Source organism: Falco naumanni, chromosome 1, assembly GCF_017639655.2.
Source record: "Falco naumanni isolate bFalNau1 chromosome 1, bFalNau1.pat, whole genome shotgun sequence".
Taxonomy (NCBI): Eukaryota; Metazoa; Chordata; class Aves; order Falconiformes; family Falconidae; genus Falco; species Falco naumanni.
In genome coordinates this window covers 94,713,856-94,734,775 of record NC_054054.1, presented here as the reverse complement: position 1 = coordinate 94,734,775, position 20,920 = coordinate 94,713,856, and the positions used below count along the sequence as shown (strand labels likewise).

The following is a 20,920-nucleotide window of genomic DNA, read 5'->3' as shown; positions in this document are numbered from 1 at the left end:
TGTGCCCAGGACATGGAGAGGGGGGTGGCGGCAGCCGGGGATAAGCTCTGAGCTGGGGCTGCCCCTGGGGACACTTGCTAGTAGTGTAGACTCATGTAATATGCAAAAGTTCACATTCTAAATAGTTAAAAGTTTTCTCCAAACACGGTGAGGTACAAACCTATTTGCTAAAGTGATGTGAGATCACAAACATTATCTGCAGGCAAGTTCCCAGCCCAGGGCTCGCGAGAGCCCAGAATGACGGGCCACGGGCCTCGTTCATTTGTGTCCTGCTGCTGGCACCGGCTTGGAGCCTTTGCTAATTCCCTTCAGGAGCGCAGTTATTCGCCCTGTGCTTCGGGCATGGGGAAGGCAACAGCTGGAGCAGGCAGGCCTTGGATAATGACCATGGGTACCTAATGAACCAGGCACAGCAGGTGGCATTAGCAGGGCTAATCAGCCAATCGCCCTCCTAGGGCAGGGCTGTTCCCAGAGGCCTTGTCCCTGCTGCTGGCACTGGCCCGTGGAAGGCTCACGCACAGCGGCCGAGGTGATCCTGCTTCTAAAGCAAAGACATTTGACGGACGCTTCCACCAAATGTAAGCCTTTATTTATACAAGCGAAGCAGAAGAAAGATTTAAAACCAGGTCGCAACCAACCTTGCGCTGGGAAGGTTCCTGGGGAAAACTGCTACGGCACGGTAAGGGAACCTAAGCTGGCTCTCCTGGGCTGTGGAAGGGAGCGGGATGCCTTGGCTCAGGAATCGCTAGGACGAACACGAGCTGGCAGTGTGGCTTAGCGGCATTATTCCTCAGGCATGAGAAATCCCGTGCTCTCTCCATCAAGAGAGATGTTAGCATTGTGCTTGCTCTCCATTTAGTACAAAATATTTCATTTCTGTGCCAAGTAAATACAAGGGCATTAACCCCCAAAAGCGGGATTCAAAAGCAGACAGTCTGCAGCGTTGTTTCTAGCAGCTCCGTTGCCCTGCACCAACGCAGCTGCAGCAGCCCAGGAGTTAATTCTTTCCAGCCCCAAAGAAGGACACGATACATCTCAAGGGATGTCAAGAATCTCCTTTATGCAAGTTACACTCCATGGCCAAGAGCACTTAACAGGTTAATGCTGCGAACGGTACCGAGACGGACACACACCAAGCCAGCTCCAGAGTTCTGCCATTGTTTAGTGTAATTTTACATTCTGAATGAATAGATAGTTTAAAAAAAAAAAAAAAAGAAATAATCACAAACCAATCTCTTTGACAAACAAGCCGATTACAGACAATGTCAAGTCATGTAAGTCATGTAAAGCACAAGGAAGTCAGGATGATTAGAAAAGCTTTAATTAAAAGGCCATTTGAGCTACAGGCGAACCGCTGCAGCACTTCCTTTCTAGGGGCATTAAAAAAAACCCAACTGACCAACCAACGCAACAAAAAGCCAGTGCCCTCCCCACCCCAGCTCCTCCTCTTGCAGGGCTCAGACCATCCCTCCGAGCAAACCAGCCGGTGAAGGGTATTTACCGGTGTGACATTCCTCCAGGATAAGAAGCTTCATTTACACAGCGAGGTGTAAACAGCATCGACTCAAAGTTTGTGTTATTTGTAATCATAAATAATTCATTGTAATAAATATGTATCGAGTAACTTTGCAGCACGCCTTTCAGGGCCAAGACGCAGATATGTCCCACTCGGACGTGCTCCCTGGAAGAAGACGGACATTAGCAGCATTTTCTGACTCACAGCCGTACTCCCGGCCTTGGAGAACACCGGCATTCCCAGCTCTCCGGCCCCTGGGAGCGAGTCCACCCAAGGCTCCGAGGCCTTGGAACGGGGGCGTGAAACCCAAACCAAACGCGCCATCCACGGCCCAGGAACAACCCCCACGCGCATTGCTGGCAGCAACACCAGCGCCACAAACTTCCACCGACCTCCTTCACGCTTCCCTGTGGCACTTGCCTGGGAACACGCATCCCAGACGGGAACAAAGCGGCTCCCAGCCGCGCCTTCGGCTTAGTTTTCCCCTTGGTCTCTGTCAGCTCCGCGTGTGTTTGCGCTTACTCCGAGTGGTTTCTCAGCTACAGGTACGCTTCTACCAGGAAATGGACAAGACCCAAGAGTAAATATTCTTCTGACATGTATCCGGCCCTTGGAAAGGGCAATACGCGACAGACAGGTAATAACACAGCTTCCCTAAGCGCAGGAGCTGCAGGCTCTGGATGCCAACAACTAGCTCTACAACTGTTGAACACACATTTATTTTTGTTTTTCCCATTCGCTCACAGAACAAGAATATACACACTTGTGTAGGCTTTTCTCTCTTACTCACATTTTATCTTCCAAGTACCACACACTCGTCGTTGCCAATATTCACAAGAATATACAATAAATACAGCTTTTTGAATTCCCATGACCACCAACAAGCCAAATCAGTGTATGCCGTCTTCTAAAGAGACATCGAATACCAACCTTAAAGTACAGTCACCCCCTCCCCCGCCACAGACCTTTACGTGTGCTCTGCGTGCGCCAAGCACACTGGAAGGAAAAATAACAAGCTTGTAGCTCAGTACCGGCACTTAACTCTCACGTAGTACCGAGCCGTGCAGCGCAGCGGCGATTTCCCTGTGCTCTCTCCGGTCCTTTCCCACACAGGGAGTTCCTGGTAGTGTCACTTCGAGGCAATGACCGCAGCAATGCCGCGCTTCTGGACGCGCCCGGTGCGGGGCAACCGCTCAGACACCAGTAAAGGAAGCTGCCACGTGGCGACAGGTTGTTCTGAAACCACCCCAGAACGTATTTCACAACATACAAAAGTTAAACTTCAGAGAATCGTTCTCTCTCCATAGTCTGCTATTATCTCTCCGTACAAAATAGAAGCTTTATCTTCAAACAAGTGACTTTGTGCCTCCCCCCCACCTCGTCCTCCTTGCGGGCATCACATCTCCAGGATAATTTGCTCTTCGAAGATCATTTTTGAGTACAAAAAGTGAGTTACAGGTGTTTAACCGCACACCGATTATTCTGAAAGCTTCTTCAGAAATAGGATAGAGTCACAGATTATACACTTGGACTGTGGTATCTTACACCGGACAGAGAGAAGCCATTTTGGTTCTGCTAATATTTTAATTACAATAAATTATTTTGTTACTAAGCAAAGCAGACATTCAAGAACATCTAGGGCGAGAACCCAACTGAATTACGGCCCTTTCACTGTTCTATCAGTTATAAATCTTCCTAATCAAAAGTGTCTAGCTGAAACCCCAAATTAATTGCGGCAGCTACCCGTGTGCTTGCTTATAGTTTCCAAAAAAAAAAAGTTACAAGAAAACGGTGGAAACATAACCATGCAGTGTGGCAGCCTACCTCCTGCTCCAAAACTCAAGTGCCAGAAATTCCTCACGCTCTCTGCCTATGACAGAAGAGGTGCCACACTCCGCTCCTGCAGGTGCCCCGCAGCGATTCCCTCCCCGCCCCCGATTCTCTCCGTTTTTGTACTCAAAAATGTTTCAGGGGAGAGCGATCCACCAGCCTTCACCTCTGTGCCACCCCCAACTCAGAACGCCCTCGCTGTTGTTGTGTTCGCATGGGTAATATCGTTCTAAATTACAAAATTAGAAATGTACATGTTTAAAGGTTTTTCAAAATTAAATTATACACAAACTGGTCCTTACTAAACTATCCTACAAATATTCCACAAACAAGGCAGCAAAATAACCAGTCCACCACAAAGTCTACAAATACAAAATGTAAGTCTTCCAGTAATTATTGTAACGGGGGGAACAAGAGTTCAGAAAATAAATTAACCTCCAGCTCATCACACAGTGTTACAGGAGGTATTTTTAGGTGAATCGAAGGGTTTCCAACGTCAGCAGAGTCACAAAACAATCCAGTCACCTCTGGGCATCCCCTTCTCCCGCTCAGCCGCTGAGCGGATCCTCCCGGTAGTGGATGGCGTAGCGGAGCTTTTCCAGCATGATGTCCAGCGAGGAGTACTGAGGAAGTTTGATCATGAACATGCACGTTTCAACGCGGATGTACCGAGAGTCTGGAGAACCTGCGGGGGAAGAAGTGCCAGAGGGGTGTGTGACGCGCCTGCCGCTTCTCACCGGCCTGCCTGCCAGCCTTCTGCCCCCGCGCCTCTACTGCTGAGAAGCACCAAAATAAAATCCCTGCCTGTCACGTCTCGCCTGAACCTGGAGCACCGCCGTGCCTCTCCGGCAGTCCCATCATTTTAAAAGCATTGAGAGCAATACCATGCAAAGCCTCTCAGCGTCTCCAGAGGGCAACGCTTTCCGTTGATTTGAAATTTTAGTTTTACAGGTTTAAAAAGAAGTTCTCTCTTATTTACAGCCACAAGGACCTGCCTCTCTTTCGTCATTCTTTGGGCGTTAAATACACTTTTCAACGGGGGTGGGTGGGAGCTGAAAGCTCAAACCACACTGAGAACAGAATTTGTTTCCTTGGCCTTTGGAGACAGCGGGGAACATACCTGCAGCTCCGTCGGGGGGTGCGATTTTCATGGGGTACGGCGGGACGTGGGCAGTGTCGGGGCCCCCGTCTTTGCACGGGCACGTGAAGGGGATTCGCTCCTGGTTACAGGCGAACTTGATGAACTTGCAGAGCTCCTCCTGAGTGAACATCTCCAGCGCGCTCCAGAAAAACTCAATGTGCTGATCCGTCTCCATCAAGCCCACCTGGTACATGGTGTGTGCCTAAGGGAAGAGAAAGCAGAATGCCCACGGCTGCTTTCTTCTCCTGTCGCAAATCTTCCCCACTTAGACCGTAAGAGGACAGAAGGGGAGGGGACCTACACCTCTCCCCCCGTTCTCCTGCCTTTCCCAAGTCATGAGGAACTCCAGCCGCGGCAGAGTGCCGATATACGCAGGTTTGTATCTTTTTAGCCCATCAGCTTCTGTAACGGGCTCGTTCCAGCGCGTTCCCCGCAGCGCAGGGAATGCCCAGCCCTGTTTTGTTTGAGACGCAGGACCGGGGCACTTCAGCGCTGCTGCTGTTCAAGGAACACACAAAACCACGCTAACGCCCACAGCTGAGAATATTCTACAACTTCTGGCATAAAAGAACAGTTCTTTTTATGGCATAATTCTTATGGTAATGAAATGAAAGCATTTAGGATGAGAAGGTGGCTGTTACAGATTAATTTTAGGTTTTCAGAAACTACCTGCAATTCAAAGTAAGGGCGACGGCTCTTTCAGCCCTTAGCTTAAGTGGCAAATATCGAATAGAGATTGGTTAACACAGAGATAGATTTAAAACTGGATGCTAAAAGGTAAATCCATTATTCCTCTCTAGAAGTTGTCCCACTCCTATTATTTCCTGAATCCAGTGAAATCTTACAACACTTCCTGGGGGGCAAAGGGGGGTGCCCAAGTACTTGCACATGGGAGGTCCTGGCGATATTGCAAGGGGGAAGAGTCTTCCCAGCGCCTTCCCCATGGGAGGGCCCCGTCCCCTCCCTGTGTCAGACAGGTAGGTTTGCAGTTCTCCGCACCTTGAGGAACTCCAGGTTAATGTAGGGAAGCCCGCACGTCCTCAGCTCCATCTCTAGAGGGGTCAGCGTAGTCAGGAGCTGCAGGGGAATGATGGACCCAAGGCCAGCACGCACTGCGGTCATGCACTCTGGCGTCTGCAGCTCACGCATCCTCAAGCTGCGGATCGCTGTCGCGTACACGTCCTTGTTCTCCCACCTGCAAGGGCAGAGATCCAGGACAAAAAGGAGAGCGCGTAAGAGCCCTCGTGCCCTGCCCCACACTGAAGAAGGGCTTTACGGGGAGATTCTGCTTCTGAGTAACAGGAGGGAGCATTAAGCCCTTTTTTTCCCCGATGCTTCCCAATTTACTTCCCCTGTGCCTAGCCTCCTTCCCTCCCCTCAGCCCGGCCCGTTTCTCACCAGCCTCACAAGGGCTCTGCTGCAGCCCGCAGGCAGCTGACAAGCACCACACCGCACCAAACAAAAGGCACTAAATAGCACCAGTGATTCTGCCAACAAATGTCAAGCTTTCCCAGATCGTTCCAGCCTTCAGCTTGTTACAAAATATCTCTGGAGAGCCTGCTGCTGGGAAAACTCTTCCAGAAATGCTTCTTTCCCATGTAGCCCAGTGCCAGGGCCTGCCCGGGCAGCTGTTACTTACCCCACTGGAATGTGCCTGCCCCTGGGGCAAAGCTCCACTTCTTCCCCGGTCATGGTCAGGTAGGTGAACTTGCAGCACGGCTTGTTCGGGCAGTCAGGGCTCTCTGTCGCCAGGTGCTGAGAAGCAATTTCTGCACACAGAGCTTCCAGTTCTGTCTCGTCATTGATCTGTCACCAAACACAAGGCTCGTACCTGGCGGCCGGCACGTCGTGCCGCATTACGCTTGTGACACATTTACGGCATCACCACACCGTGCCAAGCACCCCCCTTCTATCCCCTGCAGACAGCACGGGCAGTGGAAGCCAGTAACGGCTCTGGTGGGTTCTTTTCTGGTTTAGCACTGTCACGTTCCAGGAAACGTTTCAGAAACCCGAATTCCACTGCGCCTGGCAGCAGAGGAGACCGAGCAGCTTTTCCAGCCATCAGCAGGTAAAATCCTGCACCCAAAATGAGTCAAACCACTTCACGACCCCACTCAGATGAAAACCACCTGCCGGCTGTGAAGCCAACCACTACCATTTGGGGCAGCCGGGAAAGTCACCTGCTACTACAACAACGGGCTTCTGAAGGAAACCCTGAAAAACAGGGAAGAGAAAGAAAGTTACTTACGTTTTCAAATTTTTTGACATAGTTGTAGGTGAGGATGTCAGCTTCCTGGAGATCTATGTCAGGATCCAGTGGCTCTCCTACCAGGGTCTTCCAAAAGGAGGGCAGGAGGTCAAGTGGCAGAGGAACGTCTGCTCGAATTGCGATACCCAAGAGCTGCCCAAAGAAATGGAATAACTGCTCCTCTGCGTAGGTTATAGGGCTGGGCGTCAAAATGTACTTCCCCTTCAGAAAAAAAAAAAAAGAACAGAGCACACAACCCAGTGTTTAATGACCGATGCATACCCTGCAGGGCCATAAGTTAACAGGCTTGTGAAAAAAATGATTTGAACACGGTGAATACTGTTTAGTTGGCTACAACAGGATTTACTTAAGCGTGGCATGGAGCCTGTATACATTATACTGCGATATTACAGCACATTATCTTAACAGTTAATGATTGAAAGCAATATAACACCGGTTTCCTTGAGAGCCCCGCTTTTAAAAGCTCTTTTAATCAGTGTTTACAGGACTTGGCTGTATTTGTATTGTCCATTCAACATCTCAGACGTTCAGTTGCGGGAGCTTTCTGAAATACAGTGTGGATACGCAAGGCCAGGTTTGCCGTGTAGTTGGTCATAAGTTGAGGGACACGTCCTGTTTTCCTGCCTTGTGAATATTCCTAGGAAGGAACTGTAGCTCAGCTACTGTAAATTCTTTGGGCCATAAGCTTTACCTTGTTTCTACAATATATCTACTGCACAAAATAGGAGGGCAGTAAATACACATTAAATAGCACAGATGGAGTGTCGTCTTCTACTAGCAATGTGATTGACTTTCCTGGGGACATTCCTGGAGTAATACCGGCAGAAGGTGACTTCATTACCTTGGCACCGACAACCTCTCCATCAGACAACTGAACCAGATTCACTCTAAGGAAGCTTTGACCAGGAGTCTTAATTTTGCTGCATTCTGCGGTCCTGACTACTTGGCTGCTTCCTCAAGTACCTGCAGCACCATGTGAAGCGCACCAGGGATTCCTCAGCAGGCATTTTCAGTTCCATCAGGCACCTGAGACCTGCCCGGTTATACGTGCTAACTGGGCCCACTGATCTGCAGCTTCTCTCTGTATCACTAACTGAACATGTTCTACTCCTGTTCAAACACACGCATTCAAAAAGAGAAAAGCAACTTCATTCCTTGCGTTGAGATATCACACCTTATTCTTATTGACCGCAGAGCTCGGGCACAACAGGAGAAGGGAGAGTGAGGAGCTCTGTAACTCTTTACACACTTGCCAAAGGAAGTGACGGAAAGATCCACCTGAAAGAGAGAAGCAAAATCATGAAATGCCCCCTGACGCTTGTCACCGCTGCCTTTTAATCCAGAATTTGCCATTCTCCTTGAAATAGCGTTTCACGCCTTCGGTTACACACTCAACCTCTCTGACTGCACAGATGTGCAGCTTAAACAAGGGTGGGGTAGATGCCAGCCACGCCAGCTTGCTATTCATGTGCGAGTCCACATTTAAATAGTGTAATTACATGCAAAAAATATTCACTGAATTGCTTCCTGCTGAATTCTTAAATGCTGCTTTGTCTTCCAGCACACTACGGGTAAGACTAGCACAAACATTTGTTACACCAATTGGCCTGCAAATGGAATTCGTTACTTGATTAGAAGATGAATGGTGCTGTCTTCATACCAATGGAGCGTTTCCACAGCTAAAAGCAGTGAGGCAACGCATCAGAAATCATTACCGACGCTGAGCTGGGGCCATAACATTTCTCTCTCTACAGATACTGTCAATAACCACCTCAGACCTTAAAAAGAAAAAAATTCCCCTTGAGAGAAGGCATCAAGGAGCTAATAGGTGCACACTGACATTTCCTTTTATGCAATGTGGCAGATGACACTAGTTGGCAATATTAGAAGTGCATTTGGGGCTTTTCCTCCCTAACTCCATAAACCCCCATGAATTTCCAAAAAGGACCTACTACAGGCAGTATGCAGAGACTGCATGAATTTAGATAGCAGCGATCAATTTTCTTCTTTGCCACACCGTCGATACTTGCCTTGATGCCCCATCAATTATTCAACAGATCTGCAAAGCAACATTTTCTCAGCTCTTGCTTAAATCAAGTCTCTTCCTGGAGTACACGCAACCCACATCACATCCAAGGGAGCCAGCACCCCCAAAGAAAGTCAGTATCCAGAAAGGGCTGGGAAGCATCCTCGTAAAGAAGGTCTTAGAAAATAAAGCCTCACAAACTAAAATATAGCATCAAGAGAAGAGAAGGCATAATAATCTTGTTTAATACAGTGAGATTATTGCTCAACGCTTTCTGTTGAGAAGCAGTACTCCTATGTCATGAGGAGTCTGTCTCTGTACTGGTTAGGTGAAACTAGGACAGTTAATTGTTTGTTCTTTTAACCCACCACGTTAAAATTATGAAAACGATTACAAGAAATACTGCACATCATCTCACAAAAATAAGACACATGCAAATTTAATACCATTTACTGCAAAAATTAAGGACCGCTTTTAAAGCAACAAAACCCTTACCGGACTCACTGTCTCTTCAGCTTGGCTGAGACAAGCTGAAGTTTGTACTTCTGATGCCAAGTTGAAAACAATCCTCAAAACCACCTCGCCTGGGTACAACCATTTTTGGCTGTTAATGCTTGCATATTCCTTGACAGCTAAGTTTGGCAATGTATCCTACACTAGTACTGAATGGTGTCTTAAAATATTGGCTATACAATCTCACATCACTTCAACAACAAAAACCACAGCAGCATTATCCGGCTCATTACTAACAACAGAGTACTTAAAAAAATAATCTTTGTTACCAGCACAGTCTGGGTTTACCACAGCTGAGCACCAAAGCAACCTAAAGAGATACTCTTACTAAAAACTCTCCCCATGCTTCAAACCACTTACTATTACTTTATTTACTTGCTCCAGTTAGCAAAGTCACACGCCCAGGCACACATGATTCCTGCTGTATTAGCTAAAATAGGAAAATTAACCATCTGGCTTGCTTCATTCTTGGAAGCTTCATTCTTTTCCATCTGCAGGACGACAACCACCACAAAGGTCACGGTGCTCCTGCAAGTTAACGTGAGCCCCATTCTTGTGAAAACTTGAATTTCACCTGGAGTAAGTTCTCATGACTGTACCCTGTGTCACCCACGCCAGTAACTGCAATCCCAACTTACTTGTTCCATGAACCTCCTCCCCTGTGAACCGAATATTGAAAGCGTATGTAGGGTCTCCACCGCTGGCGAGTTTCACACAGAGCTGCGAGGATGGCACACAGGCCAGCTGTCTTGCTGCCTGACAGAAATAGGAGTTTTCTGAAGAACGGATCTCCCCTATTTAAAAACAAGAGGGAAAAAAAAAATATCCCCATAGTATTTTGCATTAGTAAGCATCTGAGCCTGGTTAGAACAGATCCAGCTTGTTGCAAGGGATTAAAATGGATTTTAGAAGGATAAATGTTTTCCATACCTCCAACGATTTCCAAGGGATCCAGGGTGATTTCTGGGGCTGCATGATCAGCAGTTCTTTGGACAGTGGCATTCAGCACTCTGTTCATCACAGTTACTTTTGTATCATAGAAGATTAAACCTGAAGAAACACATTTCAATATAGTTAATCTGTCCTTCTACATTCTTATTTTCTGAAATTCTCTAATGAGCAGTGGTAGAATCATAATTTCACCTTCATTAGGAAGGTAAGACACAGCTAATCCACTTTTTTCTTTTTGAAGTACTTGTTACTAATGTGTACTGGAAGAAGTGAGTTGGGTTAGAATGCTGATGAACGCAATTCCAGTGTTATATAAATAGATCCTAGCAACTCCACCAGAATCTCTGCAAATCAGAAACACCTTGCCAAATAGCTTTCAGAAATCTGAGGTGTTTTGACAGTAATGCTAAAGGCAAGAAAACACGATAAAAAATAGGGCTGTCACATTGCACCAGAAATACGGGCTCTATAAAGATAAATCTCTGAACATTCCTCACTTCCCCATATTGGGTTTACAAGTATTTTTCCTAGTTGGGCCAATATTAAAGCCTACTTACACACACTGGGACCTCTGGTGGATTCTGTATCTTCTTCAGAAGAAAACAAGTTTGGGACACGTAATGACCTAAATCTTGGGTTTGTTCGCTGTCTAATGAAGGCGTGTAAATGCCCATTTTAAATGCTGATGCATGGTAAGTATTTTCTTGATCTCTCTAATTCTACAACTTCTATGACAACGAGGATGCCAACGTGTCCTGGGACTTTCACCTGATCTGCTGCTTGTTGACTAACAAAGAATTTTAATTTATGGATACTCCCAAGAAGATAAAGGCACATTTGAAAGCCACCTGCAAACAGAAGATGGGCCAGCTCCCTCCACAGTCAAGAAAGGTGCACAGCATCTTTTAACTACTTGCAAGAATAATCCCCCTCACCCTTAAAAACCAAGAACAAGGAAAAACTCCCACACTGAGAAGCACCCTTGGGTTAATGCTGGTTTTGGCTGTCACCTCAGACCGTGTGCCAGCTTATCAGGCTGAGAATGAAGCCAATAAGCCTTTCTTAGCGCACCGAGCCACTCGCTAACTTGCTTTCCCTCTCCCCTCCATGTTCTCTTTCTGTCACATGTATACACATATTAATATCTTTGACAAAATATATTACAAAATGTCATGTGGTGCATAGCACACCCTTTCAGGGCACAACCACATTCCTCCAGAAACTGACCTTTGGCCTCCTGCAGCAGCGCAGCAATGCTACTAGCATACATCTCAGTCTGCCGAAGCTCCACCAGTGGCAAGAAAAACGTCTCCAACGTTGTATTGAGAGACTGAAGCAGTGCAAACCGTAGGCGTAGGCTTTCAACGGGAACATCTGTGGTGGGAAACCTCCAGTCAGAGAGATAAATCCCTATCTACTGCCAAGTCCACCTTCCTAGCGCATTCAGTCCAGGAGACGCACAAGCTGCCTTCTAAATCAGCCATTCCTGATCCCTGTGCATCAACAAGAGGGCCCAAGATGCAAGAACGACCTTAATCTGTGATGTTCCTTCCTGGATCTCGAGTCTCTGGGTGTCTGAGCCCAGTATCTTTCATCATCACTGCATTTGCATTATCTGGAGACCCTCTTCAAGGAATTTAGAGCTTCGAACACGTTTTAGGCAACTGAAGTCTGCCTAGGACCAGAATCGAAATTCAACCTTCCCCCTGCAAGCCAAACTCACCAGATGCCTCCCTGCTCCAGCCTCATGTAGGAGGCACACTCAGAGAGCAGGAAACAGTTGCAGCGCACTTCTTACAACGCTGCCAAAGGCACCGCGGTGCCCAAGCCCACCCAAGGAGGGAGGAGACCTACACACAGTGCTCCCCCCAACCCACAGAGGTTCCAATCTGCAACCTCTAAAGGAACGTCCCAACTACCTAGGCGACAGCCAGGGTGTTCAGGAGCACCACCCAGCTCCTCCACTGAAGAAAGTCTTTACGCAAACAATCTGTACATACGCAACAGACAGGAAATTCTGGGATCTGCTGCATCAGCTGGATCCAAATAAACTTCATGAGGATGGAGTCGTGCTGGTGTAATTGCAAGGTGACGACAAAGCCTGTTAATATACTGGACAAGAGCTACATCCATTTCCAGTGTCCATTTCCGGGATGCTTTTTGAGCATGTCGTGCATCAATGCAGGCACACCTGAAACGTAAAAGGCGTAAGACCTGTTGAAACTTAAGCGCAATGCTGCTTACTAAGAGCATGTTGAGCACAACTCCAGGTAGCTTGTTCCACTTCTTTCCCCCTTTTTTAAGCAGAGCTGTTTCGTTGCAAAAAATCCAGTTTGAGAAGAACTGATTTATCACCTACCTTGCCTCACTGTTATTAAATAATAAGAAAAAAAGGAACTGCCGATTAAGCTTGCTTACTGCACCGTCTTCCTTACGCCCTGAAGCAGATATAGGGGTAGGGGATGTGGCAATTGGTTTGTGGCTTGACACAGGGAGATAAGGAAGATTCATTTAACAGACTTTCTTCCTGTACAATATTAACAAGGAAGTAACCATTCCGTCTACTACTGAGCCAGTAACAACACTGCCAGTTTAAACAATTAGCCGGTGCACAGAATAGAAAGCTCTTGTGGAAGAAAGCCAGAGACAGCCAGACGGATGGACAACTCTTATCAGGCCAACTTATTATACAGTTTGGAAGCCATAAAGGACAGTATGGCACATGATTTTGTCAGCTATGTTGTGTACATGGAAGTCAGGAACCTGCATTTTGACAGCACAGTGACTCTTTAAAGCACGTTTTAATAAAATAACCAAGAACTTTCTCTACAGGCCTCACAGCCACGGCTAGAAGCTTGCATGTTACCAACACACTGGTTAAAGCAACTTGGAGCAGAAACACTTAGGATCCAGTTTTTTTTAAAGTGAGCACAATCCATCAGCATCACCTTTACAAAAAGATTTGATAAATTTACCTTTCAAAATGCAGATCATATCCACAGGACAGAATAGCTCTCCACACACTACGGATATCCTGTTTAGATCGGTCAACCACAAATCTGTGAAATCCATCCAGTGTCAAATACTTCTCCTCAGGAACTGACAGCAAAGATATGACCACCAAATAGTTAACGACTTACTCTAAAGTCTACGTACCACACAGCAAAATGTCAGTGTATGAGGTGGCTACCCGCCAGCTTTCTCCTGGTCCTACCCATCCCACCACGACTCGTTTCTCAAGTAGTTCTAAACATTATATTCTCTAGGTCCAATCTGGCTTTCAGTAAACGGCACTCATTCTTTCCTCTAAAGGACGCAAACCCCACAGCTGTCCCCTGGCATAGTTTCACCAAATGTGTCTGAGCAGGTATCAAAGATCCGCAGGTGGCTGAAAGCTGGAATTCTCCTCTTCTGAACTAACCTGGCGTTTCCTACAGCGAAAAGCAGAGTCCAAGTCCCTGTCTAGTTACTCTTCCACCTGACTAGAGAAAGAAATATCAACAAGACCCTTGTCTAACCAGCCCCTGTCGTGGCATGGCTGTGCTGTCTCCTCCATGGGTAGAGTAGTTATAAGGCATCTGAAGCTTTGTCCAGTTTTCCTCTTACATAATTAGGAAAATTAAGAAGTGACAAGCTGAGAAATACAATTTAAAACCATCTAGTTCAAGCCCACAGTATTCTAAGTCCCCACTGTATGAAAAAAGCCTTGAAACTATACCTCTTAAGAAGTCAGTTCTCTACCCAGTGTATTCACATGGCTTATGCACGCTGTTGCACAAATTACACGAGCGTGGTTTGTTCTCACTTACATTGATGACTCCAGATTTATAGATATACAAATACAAGTAGCTTTTAAAATCACTATTTTAAAAAAAATAAGTTATCCTCATTAAAAACAAAGACAAACCAGTTGATCATAACATCATATAAGCATGCCAATACAAAAAAAAAGCGCATTTCTTTTCTGTGATATAGTACTTCAGAAACATTCTATACTGCTACTACCTTCCTGTTTCTTGGTGGGAGACTTTTCAGGGTCCTTCTCTTCAGGTTTGCTCTTTTCAGGAGATTTTGGCTTTACAGTAGGTTTCTTCTCACTTAAGGCTGTTCGGCTAAGGGATAAAGTATGTGTTAGGATGCAGGTTTTCTTATGTTTCTTCAAGAAACCAAAACATTCCTTGAAGGCCTTCTATAATCTCAAAATTGCATTTTCTCCTCCCAATCAGTACATGGAAATACAGAGGGAGGGGGAATAAAAATCTGGATGCCTGAAGAGAAAAATCAAATGTTTTGCAGCTGCCAAAAGGTGAAGACACCAACCTGACACTGTTGAGCATGGACTTTTCCTTTGTAGGTGGTTTAGTAACTGGGCGCTTGGTGCTCACAACTTTCACTGGATGCTGTTCTTTGCCCGCCTTGTTGTACTTGCTCTTGTCAAATTTCGGCTTGGGCACACCATACTTCCTTAAAATCTTCCAACATAAGAAGCGAATAATTACCCAGTGCTTTCAAGTTACACAAGATGATGCTGAAAACAGTTTTCAAAGCACTACCTGAGTAAGCTGGTCCTCTAACACCTTCTTTGGAGGACGGACGTTTGTGAAGAACACATGAAGGAGGTTTCCAGGAGTTTGAGAATTTATCTGCTCTTTACTAAGATACATATCAGCAACCTTAATGGGTTTCGCTGGAGTGAGGCTCAGCATTTGCTCAGAATGGACACAGCTTTTAAATATTTCTGTGAGGACTTCCCGAGCACCTGGGACCAATTTCTCACCTAATTAAAAAAAAAAACAAAAACCCAATACAGTACAAAATACCACAATTTGAAACATGAAAAGACATTCTGGATCCAGCTGAAGCGTTGCATCACAGGCCACATGCTCCAAGACAGAAAATCACTTAGAAAAATTCTACTAGCAGACCTGACCTTTCTGCACTCTAATACCCCATTTATGAGAGAGATTTAAATTGAATGTTTTCTCCTATTTTGGCCATATATTGTGATTATTGTTTCCGTGACTGCACTGGTAATGAAAAAGGTAGATTATTTATGATACTAGTACAAAAATTACATTGTGTAGGTACGCATCGACACCCATCAATTCAACTGAACTTCCTCCAAGTATTATCCTCCCCAGTGCCCTGACTGAGGATTCTGGCCCATTCCAGGTGTATTAGGGTCTGTATAGCTTTCGCCTTGTTTGAGAATATAAATTACTAACTGCTCCACTCGAACAGTTTCTACTCTAAAAATTACACTGTGTCTTAACAGTGGTGAAGCCGCTATCTTCATAAAAACGAAAGTCACTAAGAACGTCAGTAGTTTCTTGGGATGGTGGCGAGTTTTTTGTGGGGGTTTGTGGTTTTGAGCTTTTTTGGCCGTTTCATTAACTGTGAGCTAATAGCAGTTAAGCAATGTTCAGATTATTAATAGCTGCTTGCCAACTGATGAGAGGGAGTAAACTTGTTTTGGAATCACCCCCACTAGCAGTTGTCCATCACCCATCAGTAAGTCATGCTAAATTTACCCCAGCAAGGAAAATCTGACCCCTGTATGCCCCCCCCAAAATGCACAGTACCAGTGAGATATTTGCCAATATGAAAACCACATACCTTTTATTGACTTATCATTGAAATAATCTTCTAGTGCTGGGCTCCCTTGTGTGTCAAATAAACTCTGATTTACAGTAGAAACAGTTAAAATCTCTTCAGTTGACATTTCCATCAGTTCATCTTCACCATCCAGACTGGACAAACCAATGAGGTCACTACTATTAAACAGACTGGCTCGGATTTTCTCTATTTTAGCTCTTGACCTTATCTGTACAAACAGAGAAATTAGTTAACAGGAATTCTGACAAAACAAATTAACTTCCATTTATTATGAATTTGGGTCTTAAGCTTTCTCCCCTCCCCACGTAGATAATCACTGTTGCATCTCTTCCAGCACTCTTCTGTTTCAATAATTTGATACCAGAATTCAGGTTCAGCCTAGAAAACATCCCTTCTAAGAACATCTGGCCACTGAAATCACCATGCTGTGAGTTAATCAGGAACAGCTCTCAATCAGCTATTCCATTTCTTAGCTTGGAGACAGCCCTAAGAAATATCAGATAGGAAGCTTAAAGTTTCAAATAGGTAACCTGTCAGTATTTGCAACTCTGCTGTCCTTGCTTCGATTCTCCGTTTAGAAAAATATATCTAAATTAGCACAGGCCTTGAAGTCTCAGCTACATAAACTGGGAACAGGAACAATAACTTCCTTTGATTCCAAGAATAACCACTATGCATCGTTATTGGAGCAACTACAGACTTGGAGTAGGTTTCAATGTGAATACGCTGACAGCTTTCTGTACACACTTTGTGGTTTATTTCAACTCTAGTGTCTTCACGTCAATTAGTAGCTTAAGAATAGCAACAGAAGTTCTTCTATCTGAATAAGCCGATTTTCCCCTAAAAGGGCAACTGATACAATCTCAGACTATGCAAAAATCTGTCTCTATATTCACATGCTATCAGAAACGGCTTTTGCAAGCTGCTGATAAATCTGCAGTATGCAGTTAGTGTGAGAGGAAGGGCTCTTGTGCCTAGCCAAAAACCTGGAGTGATGTGGCATTAATGACAACCACCCACAAAGCTTTTAGGAATTGATTTGGAACCAGACATCAGCAAAATTTATCATCTCTTCTAAAGTAACTTAATAGAGAGATCTGTAGATGGTTTAAAACATGAAAATACAGTCCTTAAACATTAAATAATTGCTTTGAGGGTCAAACCAAAGGGCCACCTATCTCTAAACTTATCTCCAGCAGTAACCAGTAGGAAACCTTTGAAGAAAGTTACATGAAAGAGGAAATAGACAGATCTTTTCCTATATTCTCTCAGCCTCCAGAAATCAGCAGTTTAAAATATATCCTATGGTGAAAGCTGCACTGACTGCTGTGCTTAACAGCTACCTATCTGCACATCCTCCATGAACTTAATCCCTTATGAATTCTTTTATACTCTTGGCTTCTGCAACACCCTGCAGCAATGAGCTCTACAACTTGGAAAGCGCAGGAGTACTTCCTTCTGTTTTAAAATTGCTACTTGGTAACTCCACTACTAGGTCCTTTCTATCTTCTGAGAGACAGTAAATGCTTCCGAGACTGTGAATAGTACCGAGAAAGTCAATGAAGAATTAAGCTCTGTGTCCCTCAGCCATTCTGTCGAAGCTGAGAACTTCTAGGCTCCTTAGCCCTGCATGCACACTGACATACATTTATCCTGCACCCATGACCATGCTGAGCTACACCTTGCTAACAGTACCTTTCAGTCTCCATCATTCAAGCTGTGGCCTCAATCAAGCAGAAGAATCTTTACGGAAGAAAACATACAGCACACTTTCCTTAACAGTCAGATCATGGCGTTACACACAAAACAAAGCACGGTATTTCTCAAAGCCAGAAGTTTAAAAAAAAAAAAAAAAAAAAGGCTGCTAGAATCGGCTCTCATTTTTTCCGAAAAAACTGACCAAAAAGGCACCCTCTCCTGTTTGAAGGCTATTACCTCTACTACAGCAAAACCTTTGATGGGCCGTGACAGAAGTGGCTGGTTGTCCAGAGACGTGACTGTATACATCGACCCCACATCAGACACAGATGCTGTTTCTACATTGTCAAGCGGTTCCCCGAGGCTGCCGAGGCTACCAAGGCTGCCGGTACTGCAGTGTGAGAGATCCAGACTCTCCTGGCTGGAAACAACATGCGGTTCTAGCAGTCCTGGTGGGATGGCCAATTCCAGTCCAGCTTGAAACTGGTCAACTGAGATATCACTAACGGTCCGAGATATACCCTGTGAGCTGCAGAGGGAAGCCTGGCTGGTAGATGCTGAAGCGCTAACGCTCATGGCAGGTGTGACACTGCTAGAGCTGCTGATATCCAAACTGTCTGCACTACTTGAAACAGTTGGTTTTTCCAGTTCCGTTCTGCATTCTCCTCCTTCTGCTTTGTCCTTGACTTTTTTGGGATCCTCCTCCTGCAAAGGGATGTATATCTCATCTTTGAAGACTCCACCGTGTGCATTACATGCCTTTCTGATTGCACTTCTGACAGTACTCTCCTCCAAGTGAGTTGGTATTCCAGAAATGACTAGCAAGCGGCTATGGGCTGTGGGACCTACTAGTGCTTGACATGCATCTGCTACAGCATCATTTGTCACACCCAGTCCTTGAGGATCCTTTTTAGTTAGGTGCCTGAGAATTATAAGCAGAGTCAGTGCCCTATGAAACCATAACATATCCTCAGGCTTGCTTCCTCCTATACTGAGTATAGCAGCATCTGTTTCAGCTGCTCTGGATGAAGACCGCTTGCCTGAAGATGATGTCTTTTCCCGCTTCATTTTGACTTTTTTCCTCTTTGACAGCAAGCTTGGACTCTGTGGTGTCTGTCCTGGAGAAGACGAAGACGAGGATGAAGAGTCACTAAGATTTGGGGCACTGGTTGAAGACATCACATTAGCTGTTACGCTCATGTTGATAGGTAAGGTTACTTCTGCAACAGCAAGGCAGACTTCCATCAGAGCATGAAAGTATGTTGAAAATCTTCCTTGGTCAGCCACTCCGACACCAGAACCACCGCATGCGTTTCCAGACACCCAGTTTTGTGTTTCTTCATCATACAACTTGTGAAGTTCTGACTGTAGAGCCATAAGCATAGCTAGACAGGGATTTAACTGAAGGGCAATAGAAGACGACAATCCCGCTGGATTTTTTTTCTGCTCCAGACTGTGAATTTTGCGAAGCAACTCAGCCAAGAGATGAAATATTAATTCCTTCACACATGCTGCCATGTCAGTTGTCCAGAGAAAGTTCCCTGAGTGCGGCAAGAAAGACATGGGAGTCAGGAGTATTTCACTGTTAGGAGCTTTATAACATGAATTGCAAGAGTAACATTAAAAAAAGCAGAAGAAAAGGTCATTTCAATGGCTGTATGTCAGCAGTAAGACAGACAGGAAGGCTACTCCAAGAAATGCCTATCAACAGAAAATTTCTGGAGTTTGAAGAAATTTTCAATGTAATGGAAGAGCTCAGGAGTACTTCATGACTGTAATTTTTCTTTTATTCCTAAACTCTGAAGTCTCCATCTGAGCCAACCAATTATTGGTGCTCATTACTAAGCAAATACTGCATTCTCACCTAAAAATTCCACTACTTGCAAAAGAACTGAAGCAGGAATAGTATCCAGTTCGTCTTCTGATTTTCCATCCCCATCTTCCAATTTCCAAGTTAACAGCTGTTCTGTGAATGCCATTGCCAGGGGGAATTCCAGGGGAAGAGAATGCAAGACTAACACAGCTCCAGGAGGAGGAGACACTCCTAAGCAAGAAGGACAAAGAAAACACCATGACTCTAGGCATTTGTAAAGTAAAAGTAGGAACATATCTTTTAGGATTTTTTTGAGGCTAAATTTATGCTAAGTGAGAATTGTGAGAATTTTCTCTATTAAGTACCTTGCAATAAATAAATAAGAATGTTTATCTATAATTTGATATAATCTATTGATATATCGATAACATACGAAATAGAAGTATTTTTAGCCTGTACACATCTAAATACATGTAGAACTTTCACAAAACCATTTATTTGTAGTATGATGTGTCTGATCAGTATTGAGAAAAACATCAGAGACACTGTAGTTGAGCGAAAGAATTTAAGAACCTCCAATGGAAAGTTTTCAGAGCTTACTGCAGTCAGTCACCTTCACTGCTCTAAATAAATCACTCTCCCTTAGGCTGCAAAAGGAAAAAGAATATTAATGATTGCTCTTGCTTGAGAAGCTGGGATGACCTATGTATTACTATACTGCATATAGATTGCTCTGTGTATTATTAAAGGGCCACACAATCACCTACAAAAGCAAAAGAAATAATTAATCTCCACCTGAAACACAGTATGTCAAACAGCAATAGCATCAACGGGAACACTGCAGAAATATTCAAAAACACTGCATTGTGAACTCCCAGAACACAAAAATCAGAAAAAAAAGCAGATCCTGATAGAGGTAACAGAACTAGCAGAAGTCTTATCAGACTCAAGTGGCTTCCAACTTTTATAAAACCACACTTCCTTGGTTAAGAATGATTGCTAGGATACATTTCTTAATACCTTGTACAAAAACACTATCTAAAAACTTGTACAAAAAGTCACAACCCATGGTAAGACTGGTGACAATATAGCAAGGTCCTACAGAGGCAACGATGATGCTCATGTCTCTTTTGAGACGACAGTTTAAAAGGCTATGAAATTGTATTTTATTTATTTATTTTTACCTAGTTTGATGTGAACCTTGTCTGTAGGGGTGATCACGGAGGGGTACTGATTGGTTGTTGGGGGAGGTGTTAGGCCTGTGTTGGTTGGAGAGGCATCTCGAGGATAGCACACTGCTTCGATCAGGTTTAACTGACCATTCCTTTTAACTTTATGCCCAAGCCCGTAGACAAGCACTCGAGCCCAAGGAGCTTTATACAGCGATGAACTAAGAAAACAGCAAGAACAGTTCAGTTAAGACTGTAACTAGCTACTAAAAATCCCAGCCCAACCACGGAAAGATGAAACACTGCGGTATTTATCCCACCACCTAGAAAATGAGTCTGAGAAGAGAAAAATTTTAAGAAAATGAGCATCTACATACT

At 44.8% G+C, this 20,920-nt stretch overlaps 1 protein-coding gene across 6 annotated transcripts in view; it reads right to left on the bottom strand.

Moving 5' to 3' along the window:
• Positions 1 to 2,219: 2,219 nt before the first annotated feature.
• The window catches only part of HECTD4 (HECT domain E3 ubiquitin protein ligase 4), a 76,721-nt gene continuing 58,020 nt past the window's right edge, over positions 2,220 to 20,920 (bottom strand). For all 6 annotated transcript variants that reach the window (XM_040608471.1, XM_040608481.1, XM_040608510.1 and 3 more), the window contains 18 exons: positions 20,558 to 20,763; positions 19,425 to 19,604; positions 17,798 to 19,101; positions 15,863 to 16,070; positions 14,800 to 15,023; positions 14,567 to 14,718; positions 14,252 to 14,358; positions 13,222 to 13,345; positions 12,247 to 12,437; positions 11,474 to 11,620; positions 10,226 to 10,345; positions 9,934 to 10,089; positions 7,931 to 8,034; positions 6,736 to 6,957; positions 6,127 to 6,293; positions 5,487 to 5,682; positions 4,467 to 4,689; positions 2,220 to 4,031 (listed from right to left, as the gene is read on the bottom strand). In XM_040608471.1, the coding sequence (XP_040464405.1) occupies positions 3,895 to 4,031; positions 4,467 to 4,689; positions 5,487 to 5,682; positions 6,127 to 6,293; positions 6,736 to 6,957; positions 7,931 to 8,034; positions 9,934 to 10,089; positions 10,226 to 10,345; positions 11,474 to 11,620; positions 12,247 to 12,437; positions 13,222 to 13,345; positions 14,252 to 14,358; positions 14,567 to 14,718; positions 14,800 to 15,023; positions 15,863 to 16,070; positions 17,798 to 19,101; positions 19,425 to 19,604; positions 20,558 to 20,763 (4,168 nt within the window). In that variant the 3' untranslated portion in view covers positions 2,220 to 3,894. The remainder of the gene's footprint in view (positions 4,032 to 4,466; positions 4,690 to 5,486; positions 5,683 to 6,126; positions 6,294 to 6,735; positions 6,958 to 7,930; positions 8,035 to 9,933; positions 10,090 to 10,225; positions 10,346 to 11,473; positions 11,621 to 12,246; positions 12,438 to 13,221; positions 13,346 to 14,251; positions 14,359 to 14,566; positions 14,719 to 14,799; positions 15,024 to 15,862; positions 16,071 to 17,797; positions 19,102 to 19,424; positions 19,605 to 20,557; positions 20,764 to 20,920) is intronic.